This window comes from Vidua chalybeata, chromosome 10, assembly GCF_026979565.1.
Source record: "Vidua chalybeata isolate OUT-0048 chromosome 10, bVidCha1 merged haplotype, whole genome shotgun sequence".
Taxonomy (NCBI): domain Eukaryota; kingdom Metazoa; phylum Chordata; class Aves; order Passeriformes; family Viduidae; genus Vidua; species Vidua chalybeata.
The window spans coordinates 2,015,597-2,033,888 of record NC_071539.1 but is presented as its reverse complement, the minus strand read 5'-3'; the positions used below and the strand labels follow the sequence as shown (position 1 = coordinate 2,033,888).

Sequence of the window (18,292 nt, the reverse complement as noted above, 5' to 3'; positions counted from 1 at the left end):
TTTGGGGGTAGAGGGGATTCATTTGTGATGAGAACTTTAAATACTGCATGGGGTAAAAATTATTTCCTTTGCATAGAAAAAGAGCAACGGTTCATGTAGGATTTGAAATGCTTGACTAGAGAAAATGCATAGAAAAATAGAAAATAAACACTAGAAAAAAAATATCCCCCTTCACAGGGATTTGGATTCAGAGGATGATCTCCCTGTAAATTCAGTCTTGTTACTTTTTGTGTTACTAAAATTCAGATGTCGGGGGGAAGATGAGATGGGGAAAACCTGCATCAGTCTGTGCCCTTCCATCCCACAACCCCTGCACCAAACGTTGGTCCAAATCCCCAAAATCTGCTGTTGCACCTAAAAAAAAGGGATTTATTGCCCTTAAATTTACTGGCTGGGAGAGCCAAAAGCTTCTATTTCCCAAAAACAACCATTCGGGGAGTTATTTGAGAACCTCCTGGAGTCAATCCCCGAAATGCAGGTTTAGAGCACCACAAACACGCGGTGATTTATGGGAGACACCGGAATTACAGCCCAGGAATTCTTCTGGGCTCAACTCCCACACCGGGGCTGGCTTTTAAAGCCTTTTGGGATGTAAAACATATTCCCCCAGGTGTTACCCCAAACCCAGCTCCAGGATTTCCTTTGTCGGGAGGTCTGGGCTGAGAAAAGCATCCATTGTCCCCTCTGGAAACTCGAGCCAGGTAAAGGGGGAAAGGGATCAAATTCCCTGGCTCCCCTTTTCACCGGGGTGTCCCTTTGTGAGGCGGCCCCGGGATGTCATGGACACCCTTTTTCTTCCTGGGGAATGTTGTTTTCCTTGTGTGTTTGGGAAACAAAACCCTCCCCAAGAGCCCTGGCTTTGCTTTTTTGGGATTGTTGCCCTCCCTGTGGCCAGCGCCGAGTGGCTGGAAATGAGGGGGGCTGGAATTCCAGGCTGGAGGTGAGAGCGGCTTTTCCCCTTGAGGCAGGGCTGTCATTCCCTCCCCCAGCCCCAGCAAAGCCACTGGAATTATCATTTAGTGCTGGTAAATCCATTCAGCACCCAGCTCCCCACGTTAATCAGCGTTTTATGAGACAAAGGGCTTGGAAATTGAATTAATGGGCCCCGTCCCTGTGGCACAGAGTCCCTTTGCAGGTGATTTCAGCCCAGCAGGTGTTGCACCACTCCTTGGAAAGAAGGAAATTGAAAGCTCTGGTTTCCTTTCACCCAAATTCTACCTGGCTGTGTAATAAAATCCGGGGTTCCAGCACAGGGCAGAGTGCAGCAGCACCTTGAAATCACAGCAGGGAGCAAAAATCTGGGGATAAAACCGTCTCTGTGTGCTGGACTCAAAGAATTTGGGGAGTTTATGGTATCTAGGGAATTTTTAAAAAGCAAAGGGGAGTGAGAATTTTATTTTTTCTGATCTACAAAGCAAGGGCTTTGGATCTGCACTAAAATCAGAGGGAATATTCCCACTGATTTCTTCAGAAGAGATGCCTAAAACTTTCCACCTCCTCTGCAACTCACCCAGAAGCAGCAGAGGCAGCAAAATATCTCCAAAAAATAAACAGGGGGATGTATAAAAACAATAAATTATAAATAATTGAAAAATACATTGTATTTTTTAGATCTCCTGACTCAAATCACGGAATATCCTGAGTTGGAACAGATAATTTAAAGTCCAGCTGCTGGCTCTGCACAGGACATCCCACCAGGAATCCCACCAGGATTAGGGCAGGAGCTGAGTGACTTCATTTCCAGCTCTTATTTTTCATTTCCAGCTCTTATTTTTCATTTCCAGCTCTTATTTTTCATTTCCAGCTCTCTTTTTTTTTTCCCTTGGAAAGCGAGAAGGAGCAAAATGTGCTGAGGTGGGACGGATTGCTCCGGTTTCCATGGAGGTGACAGCTGTGCCAGATGTCACCTGGTGCTGGAATTGGGGACAAATGCTTTAAAAAGGGGTTTCAGGCTGGCAGGTGGAGCTGGGGAGGAGCAGGGATGGGAGGGCAGGAGTGGGATGGAGAAGGAAAGCACAGGAGGTTTTAGGAAACGCGGGAATTGCTGCTCCAGGTGAGGCTCGGCACAAGAGGGAGCTCCAGGAGCTCCTAACAGCTCGGCCAAGGACGGGTTTGCAGTTGAAGCAGAAAAAATCAGGGAATATCCCGGTTGGAATGGCCCCACAGGCGTCATCCAGTCCAGTTCCCACCCTGTCCAAACAGCCCAGCCCTGAGAATTAATGACCCCACACACGCTGAGCCATCCCAATCCATGCAGGACAAGCACAAAGCTCCAAACCAAACATTTTCCCAGCATAACGTCCCAAAATGGAATTTTTTGAACACACAAATCAAGTTTATGAGAGACCTGCACTGCTCAAACCTGTTTGCATTGGGAGCAGAAACCTCTATGGAGGGAAACAAACCGAAATAAAAAACCCAGCTATGGGAAGAATTCCTTTTTTTAGGGACATTTCCCATGGAGAGCTGGTATTAGAATGAGCAGGATTGATCTCAAAGCTGGGCCTTCTCCAGGTGAGAATCTTCTCCAGCCACTGGTGGGATGTGTTCAATGGGTGATTCCTCCCAGAGCATCCCAAACTCAGCTGCCTTCTCCAGAGGGAACCTCGAACCCCCCAAAGCAACTGGATTTTCCTCTGGAGCTCTTGGGAAGCAGTGATGGGAGCAACCCAGGCATTCCCAGCCCTGGGATGGGGCTCCCCACCTGCTATCCCAGTGAGGGTGGCGGTATGGACACGCTGGGATCTGCAGGTCCAGAACAAATCCCAGTTATCCCAGTTATCCCAGTTACACTTTGCTCACGCAGAGCAGAGCCCAGCCTGGCTGCAGCAATTGAATATTGGCCAAGGGACAGAGCAGGAAGCAGAGATGTGAGAACGTGACTCACCCAGGACTGCAGATCCTGCCCAGCCCTCGTTCTGATTATTCCTTTACCTTCTAATTACTTGTTCCCGATCCCAGAATTCCACCCAGCCCCTCCCCCAGCTGGGTGCAGGCCAATTAACCCAGAACATTAATTGATATTGATTTATAGATACTGAGGAGGACAAGGCCGCTGATAAATAATCCAAATTCCACATGAACAGATCCCCATAAAACAGCATTTCCCGGAGGGGACCCCAGAACTTTTTTTGGCACAAAATTCCCAAGGGAATCACAGCGCAAGGGAGGGTCAGATTGGTGGATTGCTGCCACCAATCCCCAAAACAGGAGCTGTGGTGGCACCTGCAGCAGGTGGAGAGATGAGCACCCACAAAGGGCTGTCACCACACCCCACAGTGCTGATGGCTTCACCCAGCCTGCCCTGACAGTAGATAAAAGCCTTGTTCTCTAATTTGTCGGGAGAGGGTGACTGTCAGAGGATCACCACACACCAAATTAGCTGGGAACACAACTAGCAACACAACAATCTCAGGTTTAGCCAGAGCATCACCTCAGCCCAGAATATTCTGCAAACTCAGCCGGATTTCCCTGCTGACCCTGGAAGTTTCCTCTCCATTAATCAAGACGGCCTCAGCAGCCAGACAAAATCTGAAAAGGCACATCCGGATCTCTCACTGCTGGAGAATGAAGGGTTCGGGTTGTTGCTTTGTTGGGTTTGCAGGAACATCCTCAAGTCTGCTGAGGCAGGAGGTTTAGATCAGATTTTAGGGAGAAATTCCTCCCTGTGAGGGTGGGGAGGGTCCCCAGAGCAGCTGTGGCTGCCCCTGGATCCCTGGAAGTGCCCAAGGCCAGCTTGGACAAGGCTTGGAGTGACCTGGGACAGTGGAAGGTGTCCCTGCCATGGCAGGGGTGGAATGAGATGATTTGAAGGTCCCTTCCAACCCAAAAAGCATTCTGGAATTCTGGGATTCTATGAAATTGGATCTTCTGGGAAATCCTCGGTGGTCCAGGCTGGGAAGAGCCTGGCCTGTTGTAAAGTGTTCCTGCAGGGCTGGGACAGAGCCCAAAGGCTCAGGAAACACTCCCAGACTCTGCCAATGCCATGTTGGCCTTTCTGGCAGGGCAGGGATTTTATTCCTGTCTCCAGGGGCTGAGCTGGACATTTCCTGCAGGAAAAAAGCCACGCTGGAATCCCCAGCAATAATTAACACAAATCCCCAGGGGCCAGACCAGAAAGGGATCAGATCTTCCAGAGCAGCAGCAGACAAGGAAACAAACTCCTGTATTTTTATCTACTTTATGCAGGTGATTTGGTCTGATTTTTACCATGACAAGCACAGGGTTTTTAGGGAAGGCTGAGGTCTGGAGCAGGAGGATGGCAACCCTGAGGAAGCTGGCAATTAACTGTGGTTGTGTTCCTCATCTTTCATTTTATAGGCCTGATTTTAAAGCATTGGGAGGTCTTTCTGCTCAGTGCAGAAGGGTCAGCCTGCAGCAAGGGTTAGGTTTATAAATAAATTTATTTATCCACATGAAGTCTCTCCTTTTCAAACCCTGCTCTAATAGAAAAGTTAATTCAAGAGTTAATTCTCATTTCCCCCCCTCCTTTTTTTTTTTTTTTTTTTTGTTTTTTTTTTTTGTTTTTTTTGTTCACTTTTTGGTCATCTTTAGTTAATTTGCTGTTCATTCCTTGCAAGTGACAAGCCAGAGGCTTCTCCTGAGTCAGGGAAAGAAGCAGCAGGAGCAGGAAGCTCAGGAGGAAGCAGAGCCTCGCCTCCCTCAGCAGCAGGGCCTGATAAATCAAACCACAGCCTCCTTTCCATTAAACCCTGTCCTACTTCTCAGAACAGAGCTGTTCATCCTGAATTCAGGCACCCCTGACTCGGGAGGTTCTTCCCTCTGGAAACACCAGCAGGGCCTGGCAGGGCCCCTCTGCCCTGTCTTGTCTCAAGGCAAACAAAACTCGATTATCAGCAAATCTGAAATGCATTGTGAGGCAAATCCTTCTCCATTTGATAAGCCAGAGTGTGTCAAAGGCAAACCGAGGCATTTATACAGCACTGAACCCTCCTCTGCAGCCACTCCTGAGTTCACCTGGGGGTGAAGGGAATGGAGCCCCAGGAGGGGCTGAGGGAGCTGGGAAGGGGCTGAGCCTGGAGAAAAGGGGGATCAGGGGGAACCTGTGGCTCTGCACAGCTCCTGACAGGAGGGGACAGCCGGGGGGATTTGGGATCTTATCCCAGGGAACAGGGACAGGAGGAGAGGGAACGGCCTCAGGGCAGGCTCAGGGTGGGTTTTGAGAAGAATTCCTTCCTGGCAAGGGCTGTCCAGCCCTGGCACTGCTGCCCAAGTCCCCTGGTCTTGGGGACCTCCAGGGACTGGTGAAGTCCCCATCCCTGGAGGGATTTAAAAGCTGTGGGGATGTGACATCTGGGGACAGGCTTCAGTGGTGGCTTTGGGGACACTTGGACTCAATGATCTTGGAGATCTTTTCCAACCTAAAGGATTCCAAGCTTCAGGAATTGTGCCCATCAGAAGCGATGCATGAGACTCTGGGACGGTTTTTTGTAAACTCCTCTCTGGAAAGTTCAGCCCCTGGAATAAATACCCTAAATTAAACTGCTGTGTGGAGCTGATGCCTCAGGTTTTAGCTTTTCTATTTCTCAGATTCTGTGCTGCTTTAGTGTGTGGGTCTGGGATTCATATTATGGGATGGTGAGCTCTCTGCACAGAGCAGGGAGACAAAACAATTCCTGCTCCAGCTGGGCACCAAGGACAAATGATCCAAATCTCAGCCCAGGAGCACAAACAGCGTGGGCTGGAGAGAGAAAAACAAGCAGGATGGGAGTGCCTGGGCTAAAGCTGGAATGGGACAATGAACTGCAAGGTGCAAATGGAGCAGAGCTGATCCCAGTGAGAGCCCCCGGGAGCGCTCGTGCATTTTGGGACCATTTTGGTTCCTCTTGGCTGCAGCCCTGGCTGGGCTCTGGTGCTGCCCAAGGTGGATCCATGGAGGAGATCCTTGGAATCAATCCCTGCTTTATTCTGTGACTCTGCCCAGCCTCTGCTCCAGGGCAGCCTGCACAAGTGCCCTGATAACCCAAAATGCTTTTGCCAGGATTTTTAGGGGATTGGGTGACACCCACCCACCCATCGCTGGCAAAACCACTCTGGCCATTTCAAGCTCTGCCCACTCAGGGATTTCACCACCCCAGACACAACACAGAGCTCCAGGACAGGCAGAGCTCTGCTCCGGGCTAGAAGGGGGCACAACCATCTTGTAAATTTTAAACAAAGCCTTTGAACGTGAATATTTTAATATCAAAGGCTAAGCAAGCATCAGTTCCACAGTCAACATCCATAAAAATAGCAGCGGCTGAAAGAGGCACTGTTGGGCTGGGAATGTCACATCCTGATGGCCCCTTTGTCACCTGCGCAGCCCTGTTTGTGCAAGCGCCTTTTAAAGGTGTTCGCCGTGGAAAGAGCAGCTTTAAAGCATCGTTAAAATGTGTTCAAACAGGAAAAGAACAGCTTTAACCCCGGCTGTCAGATCTGGCCCTGAAACGGTTTGCATTCCTTTGTGGTCGGAAGGCACCGGTGGGTGCCAGAACAGCGACACTTTGTTCAGTGAGGGAGATGTGCCCGGAATCCGGCTGCTCCAGGGGAAAATGGGGCGAAAAGCATTTCTGACACTTTTATTTCTCACTTAAACTGCAGTCATGTTCTAAAGTAGATGTTTGGGAGAGAGCAGGACACTACATTAAGCTTTTTTTATCTCTGGAACAGAATAAACTACACAAAGGTGAGCCTCGTGATTGTCGTGCTGTATTCCACGGCATTTCAGATTAAATCTCGTGCACGCCTGTCCATCCCTGTCTGTCCTTTCTGCAAACCCCTCACCTGACACCTGCGGGTACCTGATCGATGTGAAATCATCCCAAATCCCCTCTCCTCCCGCTGGAGCACCGCGCTGCAGCTCCAGCTCCTTCCCACTCATCCCCTTGGAGCCGGGATGCTCGCAGGCACCTGCCGGCGCCCTTGGCAGGAGAACCGCGCTGCAGGGCTGTCTGTCGCGATGGAGGGTGCGGTGTGAAGGGTGTCTGTCGCGACAGAGGGCTGCGATAAGAAGCCGCTGTGCGCGGGGCAGCTCCGGCGCATCCCGCAGCGCGGCCGCCGAGCGCATGACGCCAGCGCCGGGAAAAGCCAGGGAAACACGGCGCTCCAGGGAAACAGCTGGCGTCCCGGAGGTGCCAGCCGGCTCCATCCCACGGGTTTCCCCGGGCCCGGCTCCGCCGCTCCTCCTCCCCCGCTCCCCGGCGCCGCAAGCCCGAGCGCAGCGGCTGCGGCAGCGGGCGGGGCGGAGGGACCGGCCCGGGCCCCGGCCGCGGAGAGAGCGGGCGGGAGGTGAGGAACGGGGGAGGAGGGAAGGAGGAGGGAGGGAGGGAGGGAGGGAGGGGGAAAGGTGGGGATTTAAGCGCGGGCAGCGCCGGGCTGGGGATCTGCGGTGCGCGGAGAGGAGGTGAGGGAGGCGCGGGGCCGCGGTGCGCTGCGTCCCGGTGTGCTGCATCCCGGTGTGCTGCATCCCGCTGTTCCTGCAGCCCGGTGTGCTGCGTCCCGCTGTTCCTGCAGCCCGGTGTGCTGCGTCCCGGTGTGCTGCATCCCGGTGTGCTGCATCCCGGTGTGCTGCATCCCGCTGTTCCTGCATCCCGGTGCGCTGCATCCCGGTGTTCCCGCAGCCCGGTGTTCCCGCAGCCCGGTGCGCTGCATCCCGGTGTTCTGCATCCCGGCATTCCCGCATCCCGGCGCTCCCGGTGCCGGCGCTCATTCCCCGCTCAGCTCGGCTCGCCCAAGGGCACCGCGGCGGAGGCGCGTCCCGGAGCATCCCCCAGCCAGGGGCCGGTGACCTTGGCGAGCGCGGCCGCTGCCACGGCGAGTCCCCGGCGGCTCGGTAAGGAGCGGGGGGAGGCCCGGGAGCGGGGCTGGCGGCCGCAGAACCCCCGGGGCTGCCGCGCTGCGCCTCCCTCAGGGGAGCCGGTGGCGCTCCTGCCGCACCTGCAGCCCCCAGCGAGGGCTCCGCGGTTTGGGGCGTCCCTGCCCGCGGCAGGGGTGCAATGAGATGAGCCTTAAGGTCCCTTCCAAGCCAGACCATGCCGTGATTCTGTGACTTGTTGCTGCAGCCCTGCAGTCGGGGATTTATTCCCAGGCGGCAGGAAGATGGTTTGCCGTAGGGATTCCCTATAAAACGAGTCAGACAGCCAGGAGTGGGAGGGTCGCGCTGGGCGGGGGGGGATGGAGGAGGGAAGGTGGCTGTGCTGCTCACACCGCTGTGCTGGGAATGCTCAACGCTGGCGGATTTTTCCTCTCCGGTTTTCTAAGAGTTGCTGGTGGCTGCCTTCAGTGGGAAGCAGGTGCCTTCCCTGTTGGATAAACCCTGGATAATAATGGAGGAGAATCCCTGCAATAAATGCTTAGGCTCTGCTTAGTCAGCACAAGGCTCTTTGGGGGGTTTTAATGTGGATTTTAATGCTTTAGGAATTGCTGGGCTTTCTTTCTCTGACAAATATCACGAGTATGGTACAAATAACTGCAATTCCATGAGTGCTTGGAGTGATTTCTGGTGCAGGTTTAGTGGGGAGAAGCAGGGAAGCTGTGCTTGGAGCATGGACGTTATTCCAAGATTCCAGCTGGAATGGGAGATGCTGAAACGCTCCCTGGGGAGCAGCCTGGGCCCATGGCAATGCTTGTGCCACCCCTCTGTGCCCAAAAAGCACCCACAGCACCAGGACACAGAGCTCCAGCTGGCTGGCAGGCAGCCAGGGCTCTGCTCTGGGTCCTGCCAAGCCACATTTTATGGAGCTTTTCATTTGTTTTATGGATATCAACAGCTTTGTGTGTCCAAACCTGTCTGCTCACAGCGAGGAAGTGCCTGCAAAGGAAGCTGTTCCTCACGGCATAGATGGGGTTAAATCTGAAAAAAAAAGTGCATCTCCCCTTTTATTTCTTATCTGTTGCAAGAACCTCAGTCCATTTCTGCTTTTCCTCTCTCAGAGCAGCGACTGGAGTGGTGCAACTCTGCTTCCTTTGATGAGATCTCAGGGGAGATGCACTTGCACAAGAGTTTGGTCTCATTTTCCACTAATACCTGTCATAGCTGTGACAATATTCACCTCCTCACGTTGCACACCACCCAAGCTGTTACTTTCAGCTGCCTCAGAAATGACTCAGAGCAAAGCAAAGAAGTCTGAATAAAATAAGGGCTACAACTGAAAGTAAATCTAATTTTAGAGCCCAGACATCTCAGTTATTGTGCTGGTAGATTGATGTGTTTACACAACCTCCTGAACTTGGAAGCCTTTGAAGGATGTAGATGATGTCCCAAATCTCACAAGGAACTGAGGATTGTCACCAGGAGCAAATGCAAAACCCCTCTGAGATATTCCTGGTACAGTTCTTTACGAACTCTCAATTTTTAAGTGTTTGTAATTTCAACCTGGTGCTGGTCTCTAGTCCCAGAATTGAGGTTTTGGTTGGGAATAGTTCTGTTCCAAACCACGTTCCTAAATTATACTTTCACTCAAAATAGAGGGGAAGGTTTCCCTTTCCCTGGGATTCTATTTGCCATTTTCCCATCTTCTCTGGCAGAGCCGCTCACCTGTTCTGCCCCAAGGTACAAATCCTGGCACAGGGGGACAGCCCAGAGCCCAGCCCAGGAAAGCTGGAAAGGAAAGGATCTGTGCCTAAACTGCAAGGAGCAGCTGGTTATGTAAGGAAACAACTGAGGAAACTTCAGGGGAGGGAAGAACAGGAAAATTGTTGAAAAATTAATTCAGCCTTGGAAGAAAATGGGACAGAGCTGCTCCAGGAATGTTGTTACAGAGAAGCTGCAGCTTCTCCTTTCCCTGTTCCTGAGTAAGGAGGGGATTGGGCACTGATAAATCAGCCAGGCTGCAAAGTCAGGGGCAGCTGAGGTATTTAGAGCTGTGCCTTTGCTGGGAGCAGCCTGTCAGGGAGCAGGTAAGGCATGAAATCAGCCCAAACTTAACTGCTTCCAACCGCTGGGCTGGTATTGAATGGTGAGAAGCTTCGCTCAAAGGAGATCCCTGTGGGTGCTGCAGAGCAACCTCTGCTTTCCTGAGGGTCAAAAATCCGTGGATCTCATTTGAAAGGAGTTTTCCACGTGGTTGTAGGTCATCATAAACCCCATCTGTGCACTGAACTCAGCTGAAGGAGAAAATTCGGCAGCGCTCTGGCTGTCGTCCCGTGCAGGCTGACAGGAATCCTCTGCTCCAGAATTCCTGTGCTCCAGGCAGAGAAGCAGCTGAATTCCAGCACCAAAGCCCAGTTTGGGAGCCCAGAATTGCAGCAGGAGGAGCACACACAGATCAGGGTCCAGGTGGAGACGAGGAAGTCGGCTCAGACTTTGTGCAGGTGTGGCACTGCCACTCGAGGAGGGGGTTGAGGTTCCCAGGGGTAACAGGAAGTCTTCCTGGACAGAGAAATCTCCTGGGCTTTTTGTGCCTTATGTGACATTTGAAAGAACCAAAATAGCACCTGCGTGCTGCCGCTGAGGCCAGCAGGAAGGAAGCTGGGGTTGAACATTAGGAAGATGCTGGAATTCACTCTCCTGAGCCAGGTGAAACAGAAACAGGGCTGAAAACGCCGTTGCTCTTTCTGCCTTTCCCCTTCCACTCCTGGAAGATTTTTTTTTTTTTTCCAGCAAACCCCACAGGCTCAGCCAGGCCGTGCTCACCCACGTGCAGAATGGCTGAGTCACGTGCAGCACCAACGTTTCCCCAGCTCAGACCCTCATCCTGGCGTTGCACAGGACATATGGAAGGGATTTGCATTTCCTGCAGCTCTCTAATGGATGGCCAAGGGTGCTGAGGGAGAGAAACCAGGATTGCTTCACTCTGCTGTGCACTCCAGAATTCCAGGGAGGGTTATTTATCCAAATCTGCAAGACAAGGTGGATTTTGAGGTGTAGCCTGGTCTTTCAGCCTTTCCCCTTCCACTCCTGGAAGATACATATTGTCACACTGCGACACGAAATAACTCACAGAAGCAGGCTAGATGTAAAAGGAAAGAAAAAGAACCCAAAAAAGCAAATTTTATTTCCTGACTCTACTATATATACAATAGCAAAAGTGACAGTGGATTGGAGGGTGAAACTGCCACCTCTCCAACCACACTGGTCAAACCAACAGTCTATTAATTTTCTCTACCTACAAAGAAGAATGTAAAACAATCATTATTTACATGAACATGTGTGAGAAAACTCAGTTGAAATATGTAAATATCAGAAGGCATAGGAACTTTTAGAAGAACTTTAAAACTCTCAAAAAGAACAGGGTGACAATATTTATTTTTTCCAGCAAAGCCCACAGGCTCTGCTGTGCACTCCAGGATTCCAGGGAGGGTTATTTATCCAAATCTGCTGGTCAAGGTGGTTTTTGAGGTCTGCAGTGGGAGCTGTGCTGGGATTGTTGCTGCTCTTCTCATTCCTGGGATTTCCTCCCTGGGAGGACAAGCTGGAGGTTAAAGCTGAGGTGTTGTTCCCAGGAAATTCTGGGATTTGGATTTCCCAGAACGAGCTGAGGTGTTGTTCTCAGGAAATTCTGGGATTTGGATTTCCCAGAACAGTCTGAGGTGTTGTTCCCAGGAAATTCTGGGATTTGGATTCCCTGGAACAGGCTGAGGTGGTGTTCCCAGGAAATTCTGGGATTTGGATGCCCTGGAACAGGTTGAGGTGGTGTTCCCAGGAAATTCTGGGACGTGGAATTCCCTGGAATCTGCCGCCTCACCTCAGTTTCTGCCCAACCACTCATCATTTCACTCCTTGTGCACTGTGCTTGGTGCTCACTGAATAAAACATGAACAGAAATGGAATGGGATTGGGAATGGGATTGGGAATGGGATTGGGAATGGGATTGGGAATCCCTTCCTGGTTCTGCTTGCACTTGGAGGTGTCGCCCTGCATAAAATCACTGGGTTCATCCCAGAATTATGTCAGCATGAAGAGGGACAAGATGGTGCCTTGGATAAATCAGGATATTCAGCAGGACAAACCCACTGAACACAGGGAAGTTCCAAATGAGAGCAGTTCCACAGCAATAACTTGCAGATCGAATTTCTGTTTCAATCCCAAGGAGGTGATTGCCCATTTAGCTCCTAATATCTGAAATCATTTGCAGATCAGACAACTTTAAATGCAGCCTGGCACCTTGCCTGCTTGCACCTGCCTACATGTGGGTGCTCGGGGCTGGTGGGACTGGAACCCCCTCAGGGACTCCTGGAAGGATTTTATTTAAGTTCCAGCACAAGAGATTCCCTCAGGATGCTGCAAACCCCATCCACTCTTGCTGCTGGGCTATCCCAGCAATTATTCAGCAAATGGCAGTTTTTAGCCAATTAAATATTTGTATTTTGGGGATGGATTGATTGTTTGCTGCTTTTATTTCTCATCTCGTCCCTACTTTCCATTTAAAGCAGCGGAGATCACCTGTTGAATGATCATGGGGCCATTTCCAGCTCCAGGCTTTGTTTTTCCCCACTCCAGATGAACTTTTCCTGAATATATGTTGGAAACCCTTTTTCCCTGGATGTATAACCCAGCCAACCCCTCCTGCTGAGGGCATCAAGTGTTTTTCAAGCATTCTTTGGAAACCAGTCTCTCCCAGTTCCCCTGCAAGAATGTTTCTTTCCACAGGAATTTCCCAGCAGGAGCTGTCCGGCCACGGGTCAGAGCTGCAGATTGAAAATGTGACCAAAATTCCCCAAAATCCCAGCTGCTCAAAGCAGAAATTACATATTAAAGGACCTAACACTGGCATCTTCTAACTCCCAACTAGCTCTGACTCTGGAAGATAAGGTCATTAATAAAGAGATTTGGGAGATTAGGCATGCTCTGAAATGAAACCTTGATATTTGGATGATGAGTTATCTTTTCAGCTGCCCTAATCAGAGACATGTGTCAACAAGCAAGAAAATCAGGCAGCCACTTAAAACACTAAAAGCTGCTTTACAGGTTTCTCTTGGAGCTGCAAGTGCTGAAAATAATCTGAATATTGCCTAACAGGAGCTGAATTCTCTTCATTTCACTCATAGCTGGCTGTAACAGTCCCGTGGCCTCTAAAGAGGAAGGCACTGAATGTTTCAATCCAAATTTGTAGACAAATGAATGTTGAGTTAAAATTGCATAAGAACAAATTATCTCCTGCTCTGGAATAGTGGGAACTGATGAGTGAACAACTCAGGGTCCTCTCAAGTGGGAGTGCTGGAATAGAATAAAACACAGACATGGAAGTGAAGACTCTCTAGGACGAATCCTGTTTAAAATACAGATTTTCAGCCTCCAAAGTTTGCCTTGTAATCAGCTATTCCCTTTGATTGCTGCTACAATTGATTTGGGTGGTAAAGCTGCCACAGACCTCTGGAGGTGTGGGGTTTGGGGCTGCTCCTTATTCCTCATAACGGGCCCAGAGGGATTCAAATTGTCCCTTCCCCAAGGGATCGGGGTGACCGTGCCACAGGGGAGCCTTGTCTCTCATTGCCTCAGCAGCTGCTTTAAAATGGCTTTTTTCCCCTTTCCCTCCTGTGTTTTCCTTTATCAATCATGCAGCTGGAGTTGTGTTTTCCCTGCACAGCTCCCTGCTCTCGGGCTGCACGAAGTGCAGGGAGAGTGTGTCAGTGGTGAGGGCACAGACTGTAATTTGCTTTTGCCTTTTACTTATCCCAACCTCCAGCATTCATTAGGAGACCACAGAGCACGAAGGCAGCTCGTGTTCCTCCTGGAATTCCAGAGTGCCTGGGGATGGAATTACTGCCGTGCCCTGGGAGCTGCGAGAACCAAAGGAAGCCAGGCTGTGCTGGGGCTGCAGGGAAATGCAATCCCCAGGCTGGAAAAAAGGTGCCAAGGGCTTTGGTTAAATCCAAAGGGCCGCTCATCATTTTAACTGCCTCATCCTTTATTCATGTGGCTCTCCACGGGGTAATGGTGAGGCTGCAGCCTGGAATGTCTAAAATCAGCCTTGGGGATGTTCTCCCTGCCTGTGGCTGTCCTTAACCAGCTCTGGATGGAGATGCACAGGAGTGTGAGCAGCTCTGGTCACTCAGACACCCCAGCAGTGCTCCAGCCTTGCAGCTTCTCTGGGATCAGCAGGGATTGACCCACGGAAGGGATGAGTTTAACCAGCACAGCCCTAACCCCAGTGTAAATCCCATCATCCTGGGAGTGTGAGGGGGGCCTTATCCTCCTCCTCCTCCTCCTCCTCCTCCTCCTCCTCCTCCTCCTCCTCCTCCTCCTCCTCCTCCTCCTCCTCTTTCTCCTTCTCCTTCTCCTTCTCCTTCTCCTTCTCCTTCTCCTTCTCCTTCTCCTTCTCCTTCTCCTTCTCCTTCTCCTTCTCCTTCTCCTTCTCCTTCTCCTTCTCCTTCTCCTCCTCCTCCTCTCCTCCTCCTCCTCCTCCTCCTCCTTCTCCTCCTCCTTCTCCTTCTCCTTCTCCTTCTCCTTCTCCTTCTCCTTCTCCTTCTCCTTCTCCTTCTCCTTCTCCTTCTCCTTCTCCTCCTCCTCCTCCTCCTCCTCCTCCTCCTCCTCCTCCTTCTCCTCCTCCTTCTCCTTCTCCTTCTCCTTCTCCTTCTCCTTCTCCTTCTCCTTCTCCTTCTCCTTCTCCTTCTCCTTCTCCTTCTCCTTCTCCTTCTCCTCCTCCTCCTCCTCCTCCTCCTCCTCCTCCTCCTCCTTCTCCTCCTCCTTCTCCTTCTCCTTCTCCTTCTCTTCTCCTTCTCCTTCTCCTTCTCCTTCTCCTTCTCCTTCTCCTTCTCCTTCTCCTCCTCCTCCTCCTCCTCCTCCTCCTCCTCCTCCTCCCCACCGTACAGGAAAGGGCTTCACCCCCTCAGTGGAAAACGCTGCTCTTTTTGCAGAAATTCTGAACAGAGACACTTTTGGCTCGCAGGGAGTCCCACTTTGCCATCTGGGCCACTTTCATTGAAGGCTCTGCAATATTTCCAAGGCTTTAAGGCCTCTCTCTCTGGAGTTCTGCCTTCCAATAAATGATCTGAAAGGAATCAGCTTCCATTCATGCCTGGCCAGAGAGCAGCGGTGCCTTCCTCCCCAGCCTGAACCCCTGCAAGAAAAGCTGGTCACAGACAGCCACTGCTGCATTTAAAATGTTGATCTGTCCCCCAGAAGCACTGTGGAACTTTCTAGGAAATACAGGAAGATGGAAGTGAAGGAAATGCTTTGGGAGAATTCGTGGAGAAAACTTCCCCTTGGTAAATCCCACATCACCCCAGAACAGAGCAGGAAAACACTGAATATTGGAATATTTTTGGACTGTATCAGTGGCCCCATCCTTATTTTAATCCCAGGCTGCAAATTTCCCCAGTGCCAATTTAGGATTTGCTGCTTTGAGGGACAGCAAAGTTCTGCTGCCCCAAACTCACTGTGAACACCAGACTGGAGGGGTGTGATGTGGCCCAGCCTCTTTGTTCTGGCATTTTAGGCAGCACAAGGGTAGAAGAAAATGGCACACTGGGAGCTTTTCCAGCAGGGAAATCTGCTGAATTCCCAATGGACTGATCTGCTTGGAACATCCTTAAACCCCAAAATAACAGAATCCCTCTGTAAAGCCTTGGACACTTTCTTATCATTCTATTTTCTCTAAATAGATGCTTTTAGCCTGCATTTAAAGATTGTTTCAAATGCCAAAAAGCACATTTAACAATGAACAGTGGAATCAAACCCGATTTCCTCTTTAATTCTTGCTCAGCCATTCTCCTTTCCTAGTGGAGCCGGGAACAATGAATGCATAAAGGTGTTACCCCAGGAGGAAATCTTTCCTAGACTTGTAATTTCCATTAAATATTCTTTTAATCTGTAACATTTTTCATTTCTTTGGAATGAGCTGCAAAAAAATCCTTCTGCAATCAGAGATTACTTTTTTCTCCCTCTCTCTTTCGTAACTTGGCTTTTCTTTATTCCCAACAATTGCAGAGCAATAAAAATGATTATCAAAAAGTAAGCAGAGGAGTTTTTACAGGGCAACTGTTTTAATCTTATCTTTATTCCGGGGCATAGCTGGAATTTATTGAACATTTCTGGAATTTATGGAACATTTCTGGAAGCTGGCCCAAAACCTTTCTTTTTAAATGCCTATTTCCCTGATCTCCACAGGGAATGAATAGGAAAACCCACTGGGAATGTGAAAATTGATAGAATCACAGGAAGGTTTGGGTTGGAAGGGAGTTTAATCGTCCAGTCCCACACCTACCATGGGCAGGGACACCTTCCAGTATCCCAGCTTGCTCCAACCTGGCCTTGGACACTTCCAGGGATGGATCAGCCACAGCTCTTCTGGGAAGTGGGAATGCCCAGCAGCTGCAGAACCCACGAGCTCCCTTTGGTCCAGGGGAGCTGGTGGCACCCACACCTCGGAAAACGGGTTTGTGCAGCGCTTCCACGGGACACCCCAGCTGTGATCCCCATTTCCCTGTCATTCCAGGTGCTCTCCAACCCCGCTGGAGATGAAGATGGACGTGAAGAGGGTGAAGGACTACCTGTACTGGCTGTACTACCAGTACCAGCTGGTGACGTGCAGCTACGTGCTGGAGCCCTGGGAGCAGTCCATGTTCCACACCATCACCGTCACCGTGCTGGCCATGGTGGTGTACACAGCCTACGTCTTCGTGCCCATCCACGTCCGCCTGGCCTTGCAATTCTTCTCCCAGATTTTCGGGCCCCAGCCCGAGAGCGCCGTGCTGAACTGAGCCGGGCGCAGCAGGGCCCAGCAGCTCTGTGGAATGGTGGCCCTGCTGAAGTTTGGCTCCTGGGAAAGCCCTGCTTGCTTCTCCCTCCGGGGCTGGAGAGCGGAGCGAGGCAGCGAGCACGGCCCCTCTTCCATAAACGCTCTGGGAATGGCACACAGCCCCTGGAATGGCACAGGATCCACGCAGCTCCCACCTCCGGCAGCAAACCCCATTTCCTATTTCATTCTTGCTCAGCCACGCTCTTCCCCAGTGCCAGTTTAGGATTTGTTGCTTTGAGGGACAGCAAAGTTCTGCTGCCCCAAACTCACTGTGAACACCAGACTGGAGGGGTGTGATGTGGCCCAGCCTCTTTGTTCTGGCATTTTAGGCAGCACAAGGGTAGAAGAAAATGGCACACTGGGAGCTTTTCCAGCAGGGAAATCTGCTGAATTCCCAATGGACTGATCTGCTTGGAACATCCTTAAACCCCAAAATAACAGAATCCCTCTGTAAAGCCTTGGACACTTTCTTATCATTCTATTTTCTCTAAATAGATGCTTTTAGCCTGCATTTAAAGATTGTTTCAAATGCCAAAAAGCACATTTAACAATGAACAGTGGAATCAAACCCGATTTCCTCTTTAATTCTTGCTCAGCCATTCTCCTTTCCTAGTGGAGCCGGGAACAATGAATGCATAAAGGTGTTACCCCAGGAGGAAATCTTTCCTAGACTTGTAATTTCCATTAAAAATTCTTCTAATTCGTAACGTTTTTCATTTCTTTGGAAATGAACTGCATCCAACCACTCTGGCAGAGGCTGTTTGGTGGCTCCTCACACCCAAAGTTCTACCAACACAGTCCAGGGGCCAGGTTAGAGGAGATAAAAAATGAGGATCTCCAGCAGGATTGGAGTGCTGGCGTCTGGCTGGTTGGTGACTTCCAGGCTTCAATGGATGGGAGAGGAACTTGGAAGAGAAGGCAACAGGAGGATGAACTTAAATCCAGCTTTTTTTCACATCTAAGTTCCTGCATCTGAGTTCAGATAGCCTAAAATATTTTCTTTTTGGAAAAAAATTCTCCATCTCATCTTGCAGTTTGGTGAGGATGACTGGAAGAAGCAGCCCTGCTCTGTCTCAGTGCCCTCCTGCCTTCTCGATGAAAATCAAAATCTTTTCTTGCTGCTCCCACTCACCAAGGCAGCAAAGTGCAAATCACCACCAGGGGAAGAGGATCCAGAGTGGAAATAATATTTCAATACCTGAAGGGAAGGCTTAAAGAGATTTCCTTCACAAAGAAGAAATTAGTTTGATTGCCTGTGGGGAGGTTTTGGAACAGTGGGAGGTTTGTTTGGTTTTCACTCTACACAAATCAAACGTGGGTGTCAAATCATAAATTACAGCTGCACTCTGCACGTCTCTACCAGCTGATGCTCCTGTTAGTAGAAGTGAGAGTACAAAATGTAAATAGCTTTCAAATGATGTTTGCACAGTTCTAGATTTAAAAAAAAAAAAAAACCCTCTTAACTTCTTTCTCAAGCTGCAGTAGGGTCCTGCATGCTTCAGAGCACAAATTTGTTTGGAAACGAAGACATGTGGTGAAGGTTGCCCAGATCTGAACATGTGTATGCAGTTTTTTCAGCCAAAAAAAAATAAAATTTTATTCTTCAGAAACGA

At 50.3% G+C, this 18,292-nt stretch overlaps 2 protein-coding genes across 3 annotated transcripts in view; one reads left to right on the top strand and one right to left on the bottom strand.

Moving 5' to 3' along the window:
- OTOL1 (otolin 1) overlaps window positions 1–7,066 on the bottom strand; it is a 17,489-nt gene extending 10,423 nt beyond the window's left edge. The window contains exon 1 of the mRNA XM_053951895.1: window positions 6,784–7,066. Within this exon, the coding sequence (XP_053807870.1) occupies window positions 6,784–7,066 (283 nt within the window). The remainder of the gene's footprint in view (window positions 1–6,783) is intronic.
- On the top strand, window positions 6,713–18,292 carry SPTSSB (serine palmitoyltransferase small subunit B). 2 transcript variants are annotated; one of them, XM_053952346.1, is made up of 2 exons: window positions 6,713–7,287; window positions 16,377–18,292. In XM_053952346.1, exon 2 carries the CDS (start codon window positions 16,399–16,401, stop codon window positions 16,639–16,641), a length of 243 nt encoding a protein of 80 aa, XP_053808321.1. In that variant the 5' UTR covers window positions 6,713–7,287; window positions 16,377–16,398; the 3' UTR covers window positions 16,642–18,292. The 2 variants fall into 2 exon arrangements, with proteins under 2 accessions (XP_053808321.1, XP_053808322.1); XM_053952347.1 differs by lacking the exon at window positions 6,713–7,287 and adding an exon at window positions 7,411–7,831.